This window comes from Ursus maritimus, unplaced genomic scaffold (assembly GCF_017311325.1).
Source record: "Ursus maritimus isolate PB19 unplaced genomic scaffold, ASM1731132v1 scaffold_15, whole genome shotgun sequence".
NCBI lineage: Eukaryota > Metazoa > Chordata > Mammalia > Carnivora > Ursidae > Ursus > Ursus maritimus.
Genome location: NW_024423897.1, coordinates 4,034,900 through 4,051,527, shown reverse-complemented (window position 1 = coordinate 4,051,527; position 16,628 = coordinate 4,034,900). Strand labels below are relative to the sequence as shown.

The 16,628-nt window shown below is 45.1% G+C and overlaps 1 protein-coding gene across 1 annotated transcript in view; it reads right to left on the bottom strand.

Moving 5' to 3' along the window:
- Positions 1-16,628, bottom strand: part of SH3PXD2B (SH3 and PX domains 2B) — a 100,472-nt gene that overhangs the window by 41,295 nt on the left and 42,549 nt on the right. Inside the window, exon 4 of the mRNA XM_040630290.1 lies at positions 11,333-11,409. Within this exon, the coding sequence (XP_040486224.1) occupies positions 11,333-11,409 (77 nt within the window). The remainder of the gene's footprint in view (positions 1-11,332; positions 11,410-16,628) is intronic.

Sequence of the window (16,628 nt, the reverse complement as noted above, 5' to 3'; positions counted from 1 at the left end):
GCCATGAGTCAGGGCTTCTCAAACTTGGGTATGATCAGAATCACCCGAAGTGGGGGAGACTGTGAAAACAGACGGCTGGGTCCCACCCCCAGATTTTCTGATTCAGTAGGTCTGGGGCAGGGCCTGAGAATGTGCTGGTTTGGAGACCACACACACATGCATGCGTGCACACACACTGTGTATACACACACACGCACATGTTATGGGCATATCTGAGCGAATAATATGTACACATTTACCTAAAACACTAAACTGGGGACTTCGTGCATGTCATTATTCTTCTGTGACTTCATGTCTACTGGATATTGAGTGTGTCCATTGCACAAATGTATCATACGTTATTGACCCAGCTGCCTACTGGTGAACACTCGGCTGGTTTCCAGCACGCCCGCAAGCATGTCTTAACTCATGGCTCTGCAGTGTTACAGTGAAGGCACTGCTTTATGATTTGGGTAGAGGTTACGAGTTCCCGAGTTATCGAGGGGTTGAAACATCTGGTATCTGTCACCACCCCAGTCCATACTAATTTGCCATCCTGGCTCATCAGTTAAAGGAGCCTCAGATGCCTGCCAGCAGGCTGGATAAGGAGCGGGGGGAGGATGGACATGCTCTCTGGGCCCAGCTCCGCACTGGTGTCTGTGCCCGATACGAGAGAAGGATGGGGTGCGTCCTGATCCTGAAAGGGTATGAAACTAAGAGGAAGCTCCATCATGAATGAACAGCTCAGATCTTTATTTAAGCCCCTTCTGGCCCAGGTCCTGAGGATGCAGATCGCGGTGCAGGAGAGCTGCGTCATGCACACATTCTCCTGCAGGGAGCGCTCCTGCGCACACGCACAGATGTAAATTTCACGGGCAATTCTGCCAGCCCTTTCAGCCCACCAGTGCATGCACCGGAGGCAGCCAGGACTCGGCTCCTCTCCACAGAAGGCCTCAGTTCCTGGGTGCCTCTCAGGTGCCTCCTGCAAATGCTGAGTGAGTTGGGAGTGGAAAAAAACACGTCTTGTATTTTCTATAACAAGCCTCTCAAAGCTCACCTCCCATCCACCCCCTGCAAAGTGATGCTCCGACCCTACTACTGGGCTACGATGGACTGATGGAGAGACGGATGGGGGTCTCCAAGGGTACCTTGCTCTGGGCTTCAGGGGCATTTTGATTTATTTTTCTGATTTTTAAAAAGTTTTAATCGTGGTAAAACACACATAAAATTTGCCACTTAATCGTTTTTTTTTAAGTAAGGCTTCACACCCCATGTGGGGCTCAAACTCATGACCCGGACACCAAGAGTCACATGCTGTACAGACTGAGCCAGCCAGACACCCTATCATCTCGAGCATTTTTAAGCTCACAGTCCAGTGGCATTAAGTGCATTCGCTTTGTTGTGCAGCCATCCCCACCATCCATCCCCAGAAAGCCTTCTATCTTGCAAAACCGAAGCCCTGTACCTATGAAATAATTCCCCCTCCCCCCAGCTTCTGGCAACCATTCTACCTTCTGTCTGTATGGATTTGACGACTCTCAGTACCTCGTATAAGTGGAATCGTACAATATTTGTCCTTTTGTGATGGGCTGCTTTTATTTAGCTAATAGCCTCAAGGTTCATCTATGCTGTAGCAGGTGCTGGAATTTCCTTCCTTTTCAAGGCTGAATAATATTCCACTGTATGGAAAGGCCACATTCTGTTTATTCATTCACCCACTGATGGTCACCTGGGTAGCTGACCTATACAGCATTTGAGACTGGCTCTGACTTGAAGCCAAACCCCCAGGTCCGAGCTGTCTCAGATCTAAGGTGGATGAATGCGTGAGGTCAGTGGACGTGTTTTAGGAGTGTGATTTTCCTAGTCACTGTCCCAGCTCTGCCTTCTGGGGTGCAGGGCCTGCTATTTGTGGCTCATTGATTTTACTGAAGTAGTATTGCTCTGCAGCAAATCCCCAGGGACTGATCTTTTCCAGGCCAGAGGCAGAGAGGCCAAGAGGGAGAGAGCAGGCACTTCCCTCCCCCGCCTCTGGCTTCTGACCTCCTTCTCTTTCTGGTTTGGAGGATTCATTCCGCCTGGGATGAGCTGCTGTCTGGGGGGGGCCCGTGGGTCTCTCTGTCCTCTGAAGTCCTGCAGTTCGTATAGTTAGAACCACATAATGAAGGAGCTGATTATATGCTGGGCCGTGGTGTGTCCTGGCTGCTGTGTGTGCAGAAATTTTGTGGCCGCCCGCAGACTGCGATAACACCGTTTCCTCATGTCAGCTCAGCTCTCGACAGCTCCCAAAACGCACTCGTCTGACAGGACGACATTCCATGTCATCCTGGGAGGGCTGGCCCATTTCAGAGATGGGGCAATGGCAGCCCTGGAGAAGCAGGTAGGGCTGGAGAGCCCACACTGGCCGACTCCAGCTCCTCTACCCGGAACCCACAGAGGACAGGGGTATGAGGCTGTTCCTCCTGCCCCTTCCCTACGGGTCTAGCTAGATAGTGCTGGGGAGCCCCTGATACCTGGTTGAAAGTATTCACTGGATCAATGCCATGAGGGAAAGGCCTGGATGTGGCCACCTGGCCCCGTATGGGGAGGGCAGGGTGGGCCCTGACGTGGCCACGGCCTCCACCTATGGGGGGCTTCCCAGGGTGCTCCCTGCTGAAATAAGCAGAGGCTCTGAAAGGACCCGTGAGGGAAGGGACAACAAGGCCCATGGAAACCTCCTGGCCATGCCAAGTTCCCTTTTGGTTTTGAGCAATTCCTAGGAAGTAAAAGCCAAACCCCAAACCATAAAATACAGCCAAGTTACTAATAAAAGGCGGCACTGAATGCTTTGATGTTTGCCCCTTTCATTTTGGAAGGACAGGCTAACAGTAAAAACATGACCTGGGGCAGAGAAATAATTCTGCTTCTGAAACACTCCAGAACTGTCTTGTGTCCGGTCAGTAAAAACAAAGAACCACAGTTCCAGGAAAACTCAGTTCTGTCCCGGAGAGAATCCTGGCCCTTTGGATAGATGTGGCTGGTGATGCAGGGACAAGAGGAGAGGTGAGCAGAACACGTCCTGTTTGTTGAGAGTCATGAGAAAAGGTCAGATAGACCCAGCTCCCGATTCTGGCTCTGGCCATGTCCCACCACCTCTCCGAGCCTCAGTCTGCTCACCTGTGAAATGAAAATCGCGAACACCCACCTTGGAAGGTTGTGCTACAGAATAAGTGAGGAAGTGGCTTTAAGATTTCCATCATACACTAGCTGCCTGACAACATTAACTCCTTGTCTCCTGGGACTGTATCAATCAAGTACAGTAGTGTGGTGGTTCCCGGAGGTGATCACAGAACCGGCAAGATGGCTCTGTTAAGTGACAATGCCTCGCCTAGTGAGGGAGTTTTCTCAGTTCTTTCAATCCTCTTGAACTTCAAAATTATGCCCCAGAGAATCACCACGTCTCTCCCTTTATATTTTTAAAATTTTATTTTAGTGTGATAAGAACACTCAGCACGAGATCTACCCTTGTGACAAATTTTAAGCGAGCCACAGTATTGTTGGGTGTCATACAGTCTATCTCTAGAGCTCACTCCTCTTGCTTGACTGAAACTTTATGCCTGTCGATTAGTAAGTCCCCATCTTTCTGTCCCTCCAGCCCCCCGCAACCACCATGCTGCTCTGTGATTCTGAGTTTGACTATCTCGGATCACGTAAGTGGAATCACGTAGTATTTTATCTTTCTGTGACTGGTTTATTTCACTTCGCGCACCATCCTTAAGGTCCGTCCACATTGCGAGTATTGCTGAATACCTTTTTTAAAGGCGGGATAATATTGTGTCGTGTGTATACACAACGATCAGGTTGTTTCTACGTCTTGGCTATGAGGAACAGTGCTGCCACCAGCATGGGAGTGCTATCTCTCCTCCAGATCCTGACTTCGGTTTCTCTGGATGTATACCCAGAAGTGGGATTGCTGGATCACATGGTAGCACTATTTTTAATTTTTTTTAAGAACTTCCATACTGTTTTTCATAGCGGCTGCATTTCGTATTCCCACCAACAGTGCGCAAGCATTCCAATTTCTCCATATTCTTACCAATGCTTGTTTTTTGTTTTTGTTTTTTTTTAATAACAGCCATCCCGACAGGTGTGAGGTGATATCACATTGTGGCTTTGATTTGCATTTCCCTGATGATGAGGGACGTTAAGCAGTTTTTCATATACCAGCTGATCATTTGTGTATCTTCTTTGGAGAAATGTCTATTCAAGGTCTTAGCCCATTTTTAAATCAGGTTATTGGCTTTTTTTTTTTTTTTTTACGATTGAGATATATGGGTTCTTTATATATTTGGACATTGGCCCCTTGACAGATATATGACTTGCAAATATTTTCTCCCATTTTGTTTGTTGCTTTTTTACTCTGTTATATCCCTTGTTTTGCAGCCTTTTAGTTTGATGTAGTCCCGCTTGTTTATTTTTATTTCTGTTGCCTCTGCTTTTGGTATATCCATGAAATCACTGCCAAGAGCCCTCAAATAAATCCGCACATATGGGCAACTGGTCTTTGACAAAGGCACCGAGAACATACAGTGGGGAAGGGACAGTCTCTTCAACAAACGGTGCCGCGAGAACAATATCCACGTGCAAAAGAATGACACTGGGCCCTTATCTTATACCGCATGCAAAAATCCACTCCAAATGGACTGAAGACTTAAACATAAGACCTAAAACTGGGAATTCCTGGAAGAAAAAGCTTTTCTAACTTGCCTCTTTTTTTTTTTTTTAAAGATTTTATTTATTTATTTGACAGAGGTAGAGACAGCCAGTGAGAGAGGGAACACAAGCAGGGGGAATGGAGAGGAAGAAGCAGGCTCCTAGCGGAGGAGCCTGATGTGGGACTCGATCCCAGAACGCCAGGATCACGCCCTGAGCCGAAGGCAGACGCTTAACCGCTGTGCCACCCAGGCGCCCCTCTAACTTGCCTCTTAAGAGCAGGACCAGTTGGGGCGCCTGGGTGGCTCAGTCAGTTGAGCATCCAACTCTTGGTTTTGGCTCAGGTCATGACGTTATGGATCATGGGGCTCCCTGCTCAGCGGGGGATCTGCTTGAAGAGTCTCTCCCTCTGCCCCTCCCCCAGGCCTCACAGGCACACTCTCTTAAAATAAATAAATAAACCTTAAAAAAGAAAAAAGAAAAAGAGCAGGACCAGGCAGTGTGGGGCCTCAGGTCGGCAGGCAGCAACAGTGGGCTAGATTTTAAAGATATATTCTTTGTTGCTATTGTTTCATTGCTCTTACTTTTATTTTTATGGCAAGTTTTAGCAGTTTTATATTATGGTATATTATGCAATTTTCTCTAAAATATATATTTTTAAGAAGTTAAAAAAGTTAATTAATTTTAATAATAATAATAGCACAGGTGGTAGCACACAGTAAAAATCTTGACAGGAGTTCTCAAACGGCTGGAGTCTGATAAACACTGCTATTAGACTGCCTATCATTTACTTAAAAATACTACAGTATGTGCAAACATGCTCGCGTGTGTGTGTGTGCGTGTGCGTGTGTTAGATTTAAGCTACACCCCAAAGACAGTCAGTTAAAACCTGAAGTATCTTCATCGGAAACGAACACTTTGGCAAGTAAAGAACTCTAATCACAAGTCCTCAGTCTAGAAAAGGCTACTTTGTGGCTTCCGTGATCTTGACCTCTGACCAACACCATAGCCTTTATTCACCAGCATGACAGTTGTTAGAAATCGTACTCTTTACCGGCGAAATGAGGGATGTTCTAGAAATATTCTCAGATTCTCTGGCGCTTGCCTGAAAAGAACGTGGCAAGTCCATCCTCCAAAATGGTGCACTGGGTCTAGGATTCTGAATCCTCTGTGTTCTGTCTCTTCTAGGGGATTTTACTGTCAGACCAGGGTGGGATTAGCTGATCCTGGCACTGGGATATCATTCCATTTGTCTCGAGGAAATGTCCATGCAAAGTGGTGAATACCAGACTGACAGCTGGTATTTCAGTAAGCTTACAGAACAAGTTGAGAGGCTGTTCAGGAAGCTGCTTGATAATAAATGCTTGTATATGTGGCAGAATTTGGCCAAGTCTTGTTTTCACTGTGTTCTTCAATGAACAGAAGTTCTTAAATTTAATGTAGTCAAATAAATCAATCTTTTTATGGTCGGTACTTTGTGTCTTTAAAAAGCCCTCTATACCTAGAGATTATAAAGTTTTTTCCCCCTATTTTTATCTTCTAAAACCTTTTATACTATTGCCTCTTACATTTAGGTCTCTAATTTCCTTGGAAATGATTACCTGTGTGGTGTGAGGAAGGGGTTAGTTACTGTTTGTTTGCTTGTTTGTTTGTTTCCCATAAGGATTCCCACTTACTGAGGAATCCAACGTTTCCTCAATGACCTGCAAGGCTGCCTTTGCCAGTATTAAAGTGGCCAAATACACACGGGTCTGTTTCTGGCTTCTCTATTTTGTTCCAATGGTCTGCCTATCCTTGTGCCAACACCACACTATGTAAATTACTGTAACTATAATAGGTCTAGTAGAGCAGAAAGTTTCTTCCTAGTTGGAATTAGGTTTGGGATACCTACAGCCTTTGTCTATCTTTACCTACTGGAGACTACCAATTTCTACTAAAATAAAGCTAATAGTTATAGATTAAATTGGCTTAAGTCAGCTCACAACGTCAATAACAGATACTCAAATGTTAAGTGAAAGTCTGTGTAGTCTGTAAAAGATTTTGCAGACTTTGTGAATAAATAGTTTCATCTCCTTCCAGGAGGGCAGTTCCCTTGAAGCCAAGCCAGGGAATTTGGCCAAACCAAACCCCAAAATATCTGCTCTGCTCATGATGCATTAATAGCAGGAGTGGTAACTTCCATGTGGCTCATATGACATAAGCTGTTTCTTCCCTATGGCGAATCCAGGTGAATTCATGATCTCTATACCATTCCAAGCACCAGCCAGATGCAGGCAGCTGCTGCTATCTCTTTTTATTTCACGGTTTTTTAAAAAAGATTCATTTATTTATTTTGGGGTCAGAGGGAGAGGGAAAGAGAGGGAGAGAGAGAGAGAACCTCAAGCAGACCCTCTGCTGAGCATGGAGCCCAACACGGGGCTCCATTCCATGACCCCTGACATCACGACCTGAGCTAAAAGCAAGAGCTGGACGCCCAACCGCCTGAGCCACACAGGTGCCCCTCATTTCAGGATCTTGAATCTCCTTCTCCAAATCAAATATTTGTGGATTCGTGAAGCCCTGGGTGTGAGGAAAGTGTCACTCTGGGGAGAAGCTGGGTGGGCTGGGGTAGAAGCAGGATAGCACACTTTGGGCTGAGAGACAATAGCTGCTAGGGAAGGTACCAGCTGGAAATCCCCAGCTGGCCAAGGTGACCCCAGAGGTCCAAAGTTCTTGCCAGCAAGGCCTGGACAAAGGACGGTTTAGGCTCTAAAGGTTTAAAAAGACACAAAGAGGAAAAGATCTGAACTTTCCTCTGAGACCTGGGAGGCAGTAGTAGTATCTTTGTGTCTCAGTGACCTTCCCTGCCCTTCACGCCCCAATCCCCTTTTAAGGATATCCTTAGGAGAGAAAGAGAGAGAGAGGCCGTAAGTGGTATATGAGTCCCAAGTCCTAAAAGGCCAGCATTCAACCATCAAATCCTCCAGTACTATGGTTGTAAGTAACTTTGTTGGGCCTCTGTTTCCTCGTCTACACAATGGGAACAATAAAACCTATTTCTTAAGGTTGTTGGAGGGATGAAACGAGGTCATGTCCAGCAAAGAGAAGACAGGAGTGATCAGGAGTGATTTTCTGCCCTTCCATGATGTCTCCTGTCAAGACAAGGGTCATCTATCCCCACACTACCCCCCTTTACATTTTTTTACAGATGTATTGAAGTATAATTTATATACCATAAAATCCACCCATTATAAGTACACAATTCAATGATATTTAGTAAATTATAGAGTTGTGCAACCATCACCACAACCTAGTTTTAGAACTTTTCCATCACCTCAAAAATTTCCCCCACCTATTGTGTGGTCCATCTCTGCCTGCACTGTCCTCAGGCCTCAGAAACCACTGATCTGCTCTCTGTCTCTATAAAGTTGCCTTTTCTGCACATTTCATGTAGATGGAATCATGCAACACGTAGTCTTTTGCATCTGGCTTCTTTTAGCATGACGTGTTTGAGATACATCCAAGTTGCAGCATTTATGAGGATTTCACTGCATTTTATTGTCGGAAAATATTCCATTGTATGGGTATTCCACATTTTCTTCATCTGTGAACCTGATGATGGACATTTGGATTGCTTCCAGTTTTTGGCTATTATGAATTAGTACGGCTATGAACATGTACATCCAAGTCTTTGTGTGGACGTAAGTTTTCAATTCTCTAGAGCAGATACCTAAGAGTGGTCATATGGTAAATTTCACTTGTGGAAGAAAGTGCCGAACTATTTTCCAAAGTGACTTTCCATCATGTGTCCCCACCCGAACAAAGACTCCCATTTCTCCATATCCCCACCAGCACTTGGTTTTGTCTATTCTGTGCATTATAGCCATTCCAGTGGCTGTGTCGTTTTCTCATTACGGTTTTATTTTGCATTGCCTAATGATTAATGAAGCTGAACACCTTTTTCATGTGCTTATTAATGATCATGCATCTTCTTGGGTGAAATTTCTATTCAAATCTTTTGTGTTTTTAAACTGGGTCATGTTTATGGGTTGAGTTGTAAGAGTTCTTTATATAGATTCAATGTAAGTCCCTTGTCAGAGATATGATTTACAAATATTTTCTCCTAATCTGTGACGTATCTGTTCATTTTCTTCATGAGATCTTTTTGAAGTACAGAGTTTGGAAGTTTAATGAAGTCCAATTTATCAATTTTTTTTCTTTTGGTGTCATATCTAGGAACTCTCTGCCTAAATCATGCTCATGAAGATTTTCTCCTACGTTTTCTTCTAAAAGTTTTATAATTTTAGAGCTTATATTTAGGAATGTGATCCATTTTGAGTTGATTTTTGTGCATGGTGTGAGGTAGGGATCCGACTTAATTTTTTTCCTTTTTTTTGGCATATGGATGTTCTATTATCCCACACTGTTAAAAAGATTATTCTTTTCCTACTGAATTTCTTGGCACCATTGCTGAAAATCAATTGACCATAAATTTCACAGAAGTTTATTTCTAGGCTCTCACTTTTGTTCCACTGATCTGCATGCCTATCTTTATGCCAGTACCACACTGTTCTTGATTATTGTAGCTTTTGCAGGAAGTTTTGAAATGGGTACTACAAGCCTCTAATTTTGTTCTTCTTTTTCATAATTGTTTTGGCTATTTGGGGTTTCTTGCATTTCTCCATACAATTTAGGATCAGCTTGTTAATTTCTATAAAAAAGCTTACCAGGATTTTGACAGAGAGATTATATTGAATATATAGATCAATTGGGGAAGAACTGCCATTTTATTTTATTTTATATCTTTTTGTTATTATTTGTTTGTCACTGGGATTTGTGGGGTTTTTTTGTTTGTTTGTTTTTTGGTATTTCCAATCCTGTCCTTTGTCCATTTCCCCCGTATGGTTGTTTGTCTTTCTCAGATCAATTTCTACAAATTCCACATATATAAAATACACACACACACACACACACACACACACAACATGTTCTCATTAAGAAATTCATCCTGACCCCCAAAGTCTAATTTATTCTAGATTTTTTAAAGTTTTCATTTAAATTCCAGTAGTTAACATTCAGTGTAATATTAGTTTTAGTGTACAATACAGTGATTCAGCACTTCCATACTTCACCACAGCAAGTGCACTCCTTAATCCCCATCACTATTTCACCCATCCCCCCACCCCTTCACCTCTGGCAACCATCAGTTTGTTCTCTATAGTTAAAAGTCTGTTTCTTGGTTTGCCTCTTTTTATCCCCCCCTTTGCTTGTTTGTTTTGTTTCTTAAATTCCACATATGAGTGAAATCATATGGTATTTGTCTTTCTCTGACTTATTTCACTTAGCATAATACTCTCTAGTTCCATCCATGTCATTGCAAATGGCAAGACTTTGTTCTTTTTAATGGCTGAGTAATAAGAATTGCCATTTTAACACTACTGAGTCTTCTAATCCATGAGTATGGAATGTCTCTCCATTAATTTAGAGCTGATTTAATTTCTCTCAACAGTGTTTAGTAGTTTCAACGTACAAAACTTGCACTTCTTTTATTAAATTTATTCCTATGTATTTTATTCTTTTTGATGTTATTGTGAATGGAGTTATTTTCTTAATTTCATTCTTGGATTGTTCATGCTTAGTGTTTAGAGGTACAACTGATTTTTTTTTTATAAGGAAAGATTTTTATCTTTTATTTTTTTTCAGGTAGGCTCCATTCCCAATGTGGGGCTTGAACTCACAACCCTGAGATCAAGAGTCTCACACTCCACCGACTGAGCCAGCCATGTGCCTCTACAATTGATTTTTTATATTGATTTTGTACCCTGTGATCTTATTAAACTCATTTATTAGTTCTAGTAGTTTTTTTTCCTCGTGGATCCCTTATGATTTTCTACCACAGAATCATGTCATCTGTGAATCAAGGCAGTTTTATTTCTTCCTTTCTGAACTGTATGCCTTTTATTTTTATTTTTTTTTTTTTGCCTGCTTACACTGGCTAGAACCTCCAGGAAAATGTAGGAGAGAAGTGAGAAGAACAGATATACTTGCTTTGTTTCTGCTCTTTGGGAGAGACAGCATTTGCTGCTCCATCGTTAAGGCGTTTCTTGCTATTCCCACCCTTCTCTGATCAGAGCTGCTAGTGATTTTAAGTTAGAGAAATAAATACTAAAGATAACAAGGAATAGCATGCTTCTTTCCCAACCATAGCCGCAAATCAAAGATCTAGCCAAAAGGCAGGCCCCTTGTGGTTTAGAACATTCAAGGGATTGGAAGCCAGCTGCACTGTCCAATGACAGGGACTGACTAATTTCTGGAACATTCACACTCAGTGAAATACTATGCAGCCATTTAAAGTAGACTCAAGAAGTGGTTTTTATAGCCTGGGGAAATTCTTATATCACAACATTAAAGAAAAAAGAAACACAACTAAATTAACACATATGGGATGGTGCCAACACCATAAAGAAATGCATGTAGAGAGAAAAACGAGAAAGAAGACACATAGAAACCTTAATAACTATCGCCTCTGAGGACTCATGGGTGGTTGATTTTCTGGTTTTACATTTCTTTCAACTGCAGATTGCTCGCAATGACTATTTTGTAGCCAGAAAGGGAAAAGAAGAAAAGAAACAATCCAAAGGGAAGACACAAGACACAGGGAAGTGTTAGCGTTTCTTAGACTCACCTTACAGTACTCATCAATCGGTATGAGGCGTTTGACGGCCACGTCCCGGATGTGGCTCCGTCGGAAGAGAATTTTGCCTGCAGGAGAGGAGAGCATGTGTGGCATTATAAGGGGGCAATGACAAGTTCTCACCAAACCTGGAGGGGGCGGATGTGGCTGCCTCTGGTAGGCGTGAGTGGTACCCAAATTCCTGGCTTCCATTTATATCCCCTGCTGGATGTCCACAGGGCCTGCATGACCCCATGCATGGTCCTCCAAAGCCTTGTTCACAGCTCAAGTGCAAGGGCTTGAGGGAGTGGGGCCCAGGAGGCAAGTTCTGGTGAGATAAGGGAGGCTCGATCAATCCCAGGGAAAGAAAAGACTCCTACCAGATGAAGAAGGCCAGATCTGATGATCGAACTCTTGGGTTCTCAGATGGGATGAGCAGTAGAGCACTCCTGACATGCCCAACCTAACAGCTCAGCCTCCTTTCCTCCTCTGTCTACCTACACCTAATGTAGTCTTAGGTTCTGCGAATACTCCACACTCTTTCATTATTCTGTGCCTTTCCCTCTGGCTGGAATACCTTCCCCATCCAACCTCACCCACCAAACCAGCTGAGAAACTTTTACGTAGTTCAAATGGATTAAGAGTTCCTGTCTCTTTCTGATAGCACACATTGTCGATTTGTATCTTCTTCTTTCCTCCTAATCACGGGGCTCTGCACACATAGGATTTGACTGACCTTGATCAATTTTGTACCCTCACCACATGGCACTCATACTCGATGAATGTATAAAGGTGGATTCCACTTGCCAAGGTGACAAATCCTTCCAATTGCTTCCCCAAACAGCTGTTTGTAATGGAAGGGTTCCAAGTGTTCCTACCTCACCCAAAGCCAACTGAGAATCAATCTCCTACTTTATCCTGAGCACCGGATGTGGTACCAGAGCTCCCAGTGTGATGCGTGGGCAGGTCACAGGCAAAGACAAGTATATAAATGATGCCACCGAGGGCGTCTGGAAGCATCCAAGATACTAAAATGCTATGGGTGAGGTTTGTTTAAAGCGAACTGTTGAGTTTCCATGAGTCTAATAGGGGAGAGTCATGGGGAGATGGTGGCCAAGGGCATGCACTGACCATTAAGACGGCTTGGCCTCACCATTCTGGACCTGTCACACTGGCAGGGGCAGGCAAAATCAGCAATAAGACACTGGGGGGGGGGGGAAGGTGGGAGAGGGAGATAAGCCCCTCTGCCAAGCTTTTGCAGAGTGCCAGGAGGTCTCCAGGGGAGGTTAAAGAGGAGGGCACAGGGAGACCACAGCTTTTCCAACAGCAGAGTACGGAGAGCTATGGAGAGCTTCACCGACTTCTGGTCAGAGGAGGCAGGTCAAGGAGGGGAATCTGGGTCACAAGGCTGGCAGGGCAATGAGAGATCAACCAGTGCTCTAAAATGACTCTGGTGAGGCTGCAATGTCCACAGATCGAGCTGAGGTGAGCAGGAACAGGATGGTAGGAAAGCTCTAAAGGAGTTTTCCTAGGATAGAATTGAAAGGAATGATGGGAAACAGCCTACTGACTCCAAGATTTGCAATGCAAACCAGTAAGGGAGATTTGCACCCAAAAAGCCAATGTGGTTAATCTAACATTTAAAATAATCATACCACCAGCTCTTGATCAAAAGGGTACAATTAGGAAATTAGGTAGATATGGTCAATCTAATGGTGAAGTTTTTTTTTTCCTGCTTAATTTCAACCACTTAAAAAGAAAACAATAACCCACAGTGAGATAAAATACACATTCCTCATGTTCTTTAATAACAGGGAGTCTCCTTTGTTTATTACGGTGATCATTTTAATTCTGCTTATGAGTCAGTCAACGTTGACATACCACGTTTATTAGAAAAGAAAGATCTAGAACAAAATGCATCACAGGGTTCAAAGTGCTTGTCTCCAAGGGGTGGAAGACAGAGCCTTTTTGTTTTCTTCTTTCACATTCCCCAAATTTCCTACCATAAACATGGATTGTTTCTGAAATCAGAAAATTTTCATGTTGTTTACCATAAAAAAGCAAATTATGCAGCCAAGTGGGGAGGATCTACAACCCAGTGTTCCTGCTTTTATTCATTCGATAGGTAGAGTCTCTCTATGAGCCCTTGACAGGCCAGCGCAGGGGGCCTGCCCTCTTGGCACTGACAGTGAGTGTTTCCCAACAGGGAGGGACCCTGTTGACATTCCGGGTGGGGCAGTCCTTCCCTGTGTGGGAGTGTCCCCCACCCTGCAGGATGTTTTAGCATCCCTGGCCCATCCCCATTCCACCCCCAGTCATTTTGATAATCAAATTACCACCCTCGAGGGTGGGACCGTTAGCAGTTAAGAACCCCTAGGAGAATCTGGAGCCTTTAGGAAAAATAAGGAATGCCTTGCCTGAAGAGAAGTCTCCCACAGTCTATGCTTCCTGCCTCTAATCCGTTTCTCGGAATTGCAGAGGAGTCCCTACCAAAACCATTTTGGACCTATTTTGATATAATGTCCCCTTCTATAAATCAGAGGAAGGGTGGGGAGTGGGGTGTTCAGGCCTCTTACTGGGGAGGCTGTGACCCAACTGAAACAATTCACAATAGGCACGGGGCAAGCACCGGCCCGTGGGAACAGCACAGGCTGGTCCTGGAGTTACCACCTACGAAGAGAATTCACTCAAGGCCCAGCCTACAGGGGCTGAGAGAGAAGCACCTCCAGTGTCTCCTGGGGGTGTGACCCAACAACAAAAGTACCACTCCTCCCCCGTGTGGCCTCAGTGGGATGGGAGTCTCTGGGCATATGGCAGGTGCCCTGCCAGCAAGGGGGACAGGAAGCCCTGTGCAGTGGTGGCACCTGCCGGCGAGGGTGACTGTGCTGCCTTGGGAAATGCATTTACCTCCCAGAGCCTCAGTCTCCTCATCTGTAAAATGGGAGAGCAGCCCTTATTTCTAAGTAGTAACCTCCATGACACACCCAGTACGGGGCTTGGCCCTTTCTAGGTGCTCACAAAAGGGTAATCACTTTTTTTTTTTTTTAATGGGTTAGATGATACTGTCTCATACTCTGCAATTAAGAGGACATGTTCTTTCCTCAACCTGCAGCTTGGTTTCTTAAGACCTCTGAGAGGCTAAGCCATCCTCCAGCCGCAGCAGACCTGGAACCCGGCACAGGCCCTGGGCTGTGGGGCAGAACCATGTGGCCAGTGCCTCCTTGGCTGGGGGCTCTGAGTGAAAGGCCAATGGGGCAACGGCCGCTTACCTGCGCCGAAAGGGTTTGTGTGTGAGTTGTGGGGAAGGAGGGTGAGCCTGCCCCGGCAGGCCAGCCTTCCTGGAGTGGAAAGGGTGCTCGGCGGAGAGCACAGCCTTTGGTGGGAACGGGCAGGCCTTTGTTTTCCACAGTGGTGGAAGGCCAAACTGTAAGTCTTCTTTTTCGAGCCACAGCCTCTGCCAAGTGGCTTCCCAGCTCTTGCTGGGATGGAAAATTGCACAGGGCTGCTTCCCCTCCCCCTGCCTTTGTGCTAACAAGAGACTTGCTTTTGTCCTGCTGACGCGGCAGTCTTGGCAGAAAACGGACCCCTAGGAGAGGGGATGTGCCTCCCGCGTATCCCTGCCTTTGGCCTTGGCCAAGGCCTCAAAGACGAGCTAAGAGGTTGGACACAAAGGGATGCTCTGGGGTCCTGGGGCCCAAGCACACCCCTCCGAGCAGCAAGTGGGTGCCCTGCACAGGGAAAATGGGGCTGAGTCTCCGAGAACAGCATTTTCACAAATTCGTGGATGGAAGGATTCCGTAACCATGAAAGCTTTCAGGGACTTGGGCGAGGGTCAGCTCAAGTTCTTCCCTGTCCTGGGAAGTTTTTTCACAGCTGGCTTCTGCCTTTCATCCAGTAAAGAGCTATAACTCAGTACTTTCCTTTTCTTCCTTGAAGAAGAAAAACACCTACATTTGGAGCCCAGTTCAACCTGAATATTCAGATTGATCATTTAAGTATGACTCTAAGATACGAACACCAAGGAATTCCCACGGAATGTTCCAGGATTCTGTTTTTGACTTTGGCAAAGAACCCACTATGTGCCAGGGAGAGCAGCTTTGTGAAGCAGGAGTCATTGTCCCGTTTCACAGATGGAGAAAGTGAGGCTTGGGGGCAGGGGACTGTCATCTGCTTGAGGTCACAGGACCGGGTCTGTTGGAGTCCGAAGCACGCGCTCTGGTGTTGCGTTGGTACGCTGGGTTTTCGCCAATAGGAAACACATTCCAGTGTGACTGCACACTTTCTCCATGGAAGAACTAAAAACATTAGCTTTTTTAGGCAAATGATTCTCCCAGTCGATGGGGCCTGGCAAATACGTCTACCCTGTCTCTAACCCCACTCAGTGATGCTGATATCTGGAAGGACCACTCGACCTGCCGACTGCAGAGTCCTGGAGTAGGGCGGGGAGGAGAGTAGGCTCCCTGGAGTCCCCCTCCTCTCTGGGCCTGCTCCCTTGTCGGCAAAATGGAAAAGATCTAAAGGGTCCTTCCAGCTCTAAATATTCGTGATTTAGGGCAACTGTCAGTTTGCTGATTATCTGTACATAGAAATAATAGTTAAGTGCTTGACTCCTGCTAGTTATGTGCCGCTTAGTTAGCCCTCACAACAATGCTACCATTTAAGGATGACTATTAACTCCGATTTGCAAATGCAGAATGAAACTCTGTGTGCTTAAATAATTTACCGAAGGTAACAGTGGATGAGCGGGGGCACTGGGATTTGAACTTGGGCTGTTTGACTTCAGGCATGAATTTTGGAGCCAGTCAAAGCTGTGTTTGAAGCCCAGCTCTGCTATTTGTGCAAATGATTCTAATTTCTCTGAGCCTCAATTTCCTCATCTATAAAATGGGCACAGGGTTGACGAAATAAGGTAATGAATGTAAAGCACTTAGCCCCATGACTGGCCTACAGTAGACATCCAATATTATTACTTGAAGCAATAACTCTGGTTTGGGTAGCCCATTTTTTTGAGCTGTAAGTCTTAATACTATTCCTTTGGTAAGGAATTGTTTTAGGGGAAAAGGAACACTTAAGGTCTTAAGGGCAGGGATCAGCCTGGGTATTAACTCCTCCAAGTGCCTGGAGGAGCGCCTGGCCCTCAGCAGGTGCTTGGTAGCTGTGGCACATAGGCAGGCAGAATTTCTAAAACGGGGGGCGCCTGGGTGGCACAGCAGTTAAGCGTCTGCCTTCGGCTCAGGGCATGATCCTGGCATTATGGGATCGAGCCCCACATCAGGCTCCTCCGCTATGAGCCTGCTTCTTCCTCTCC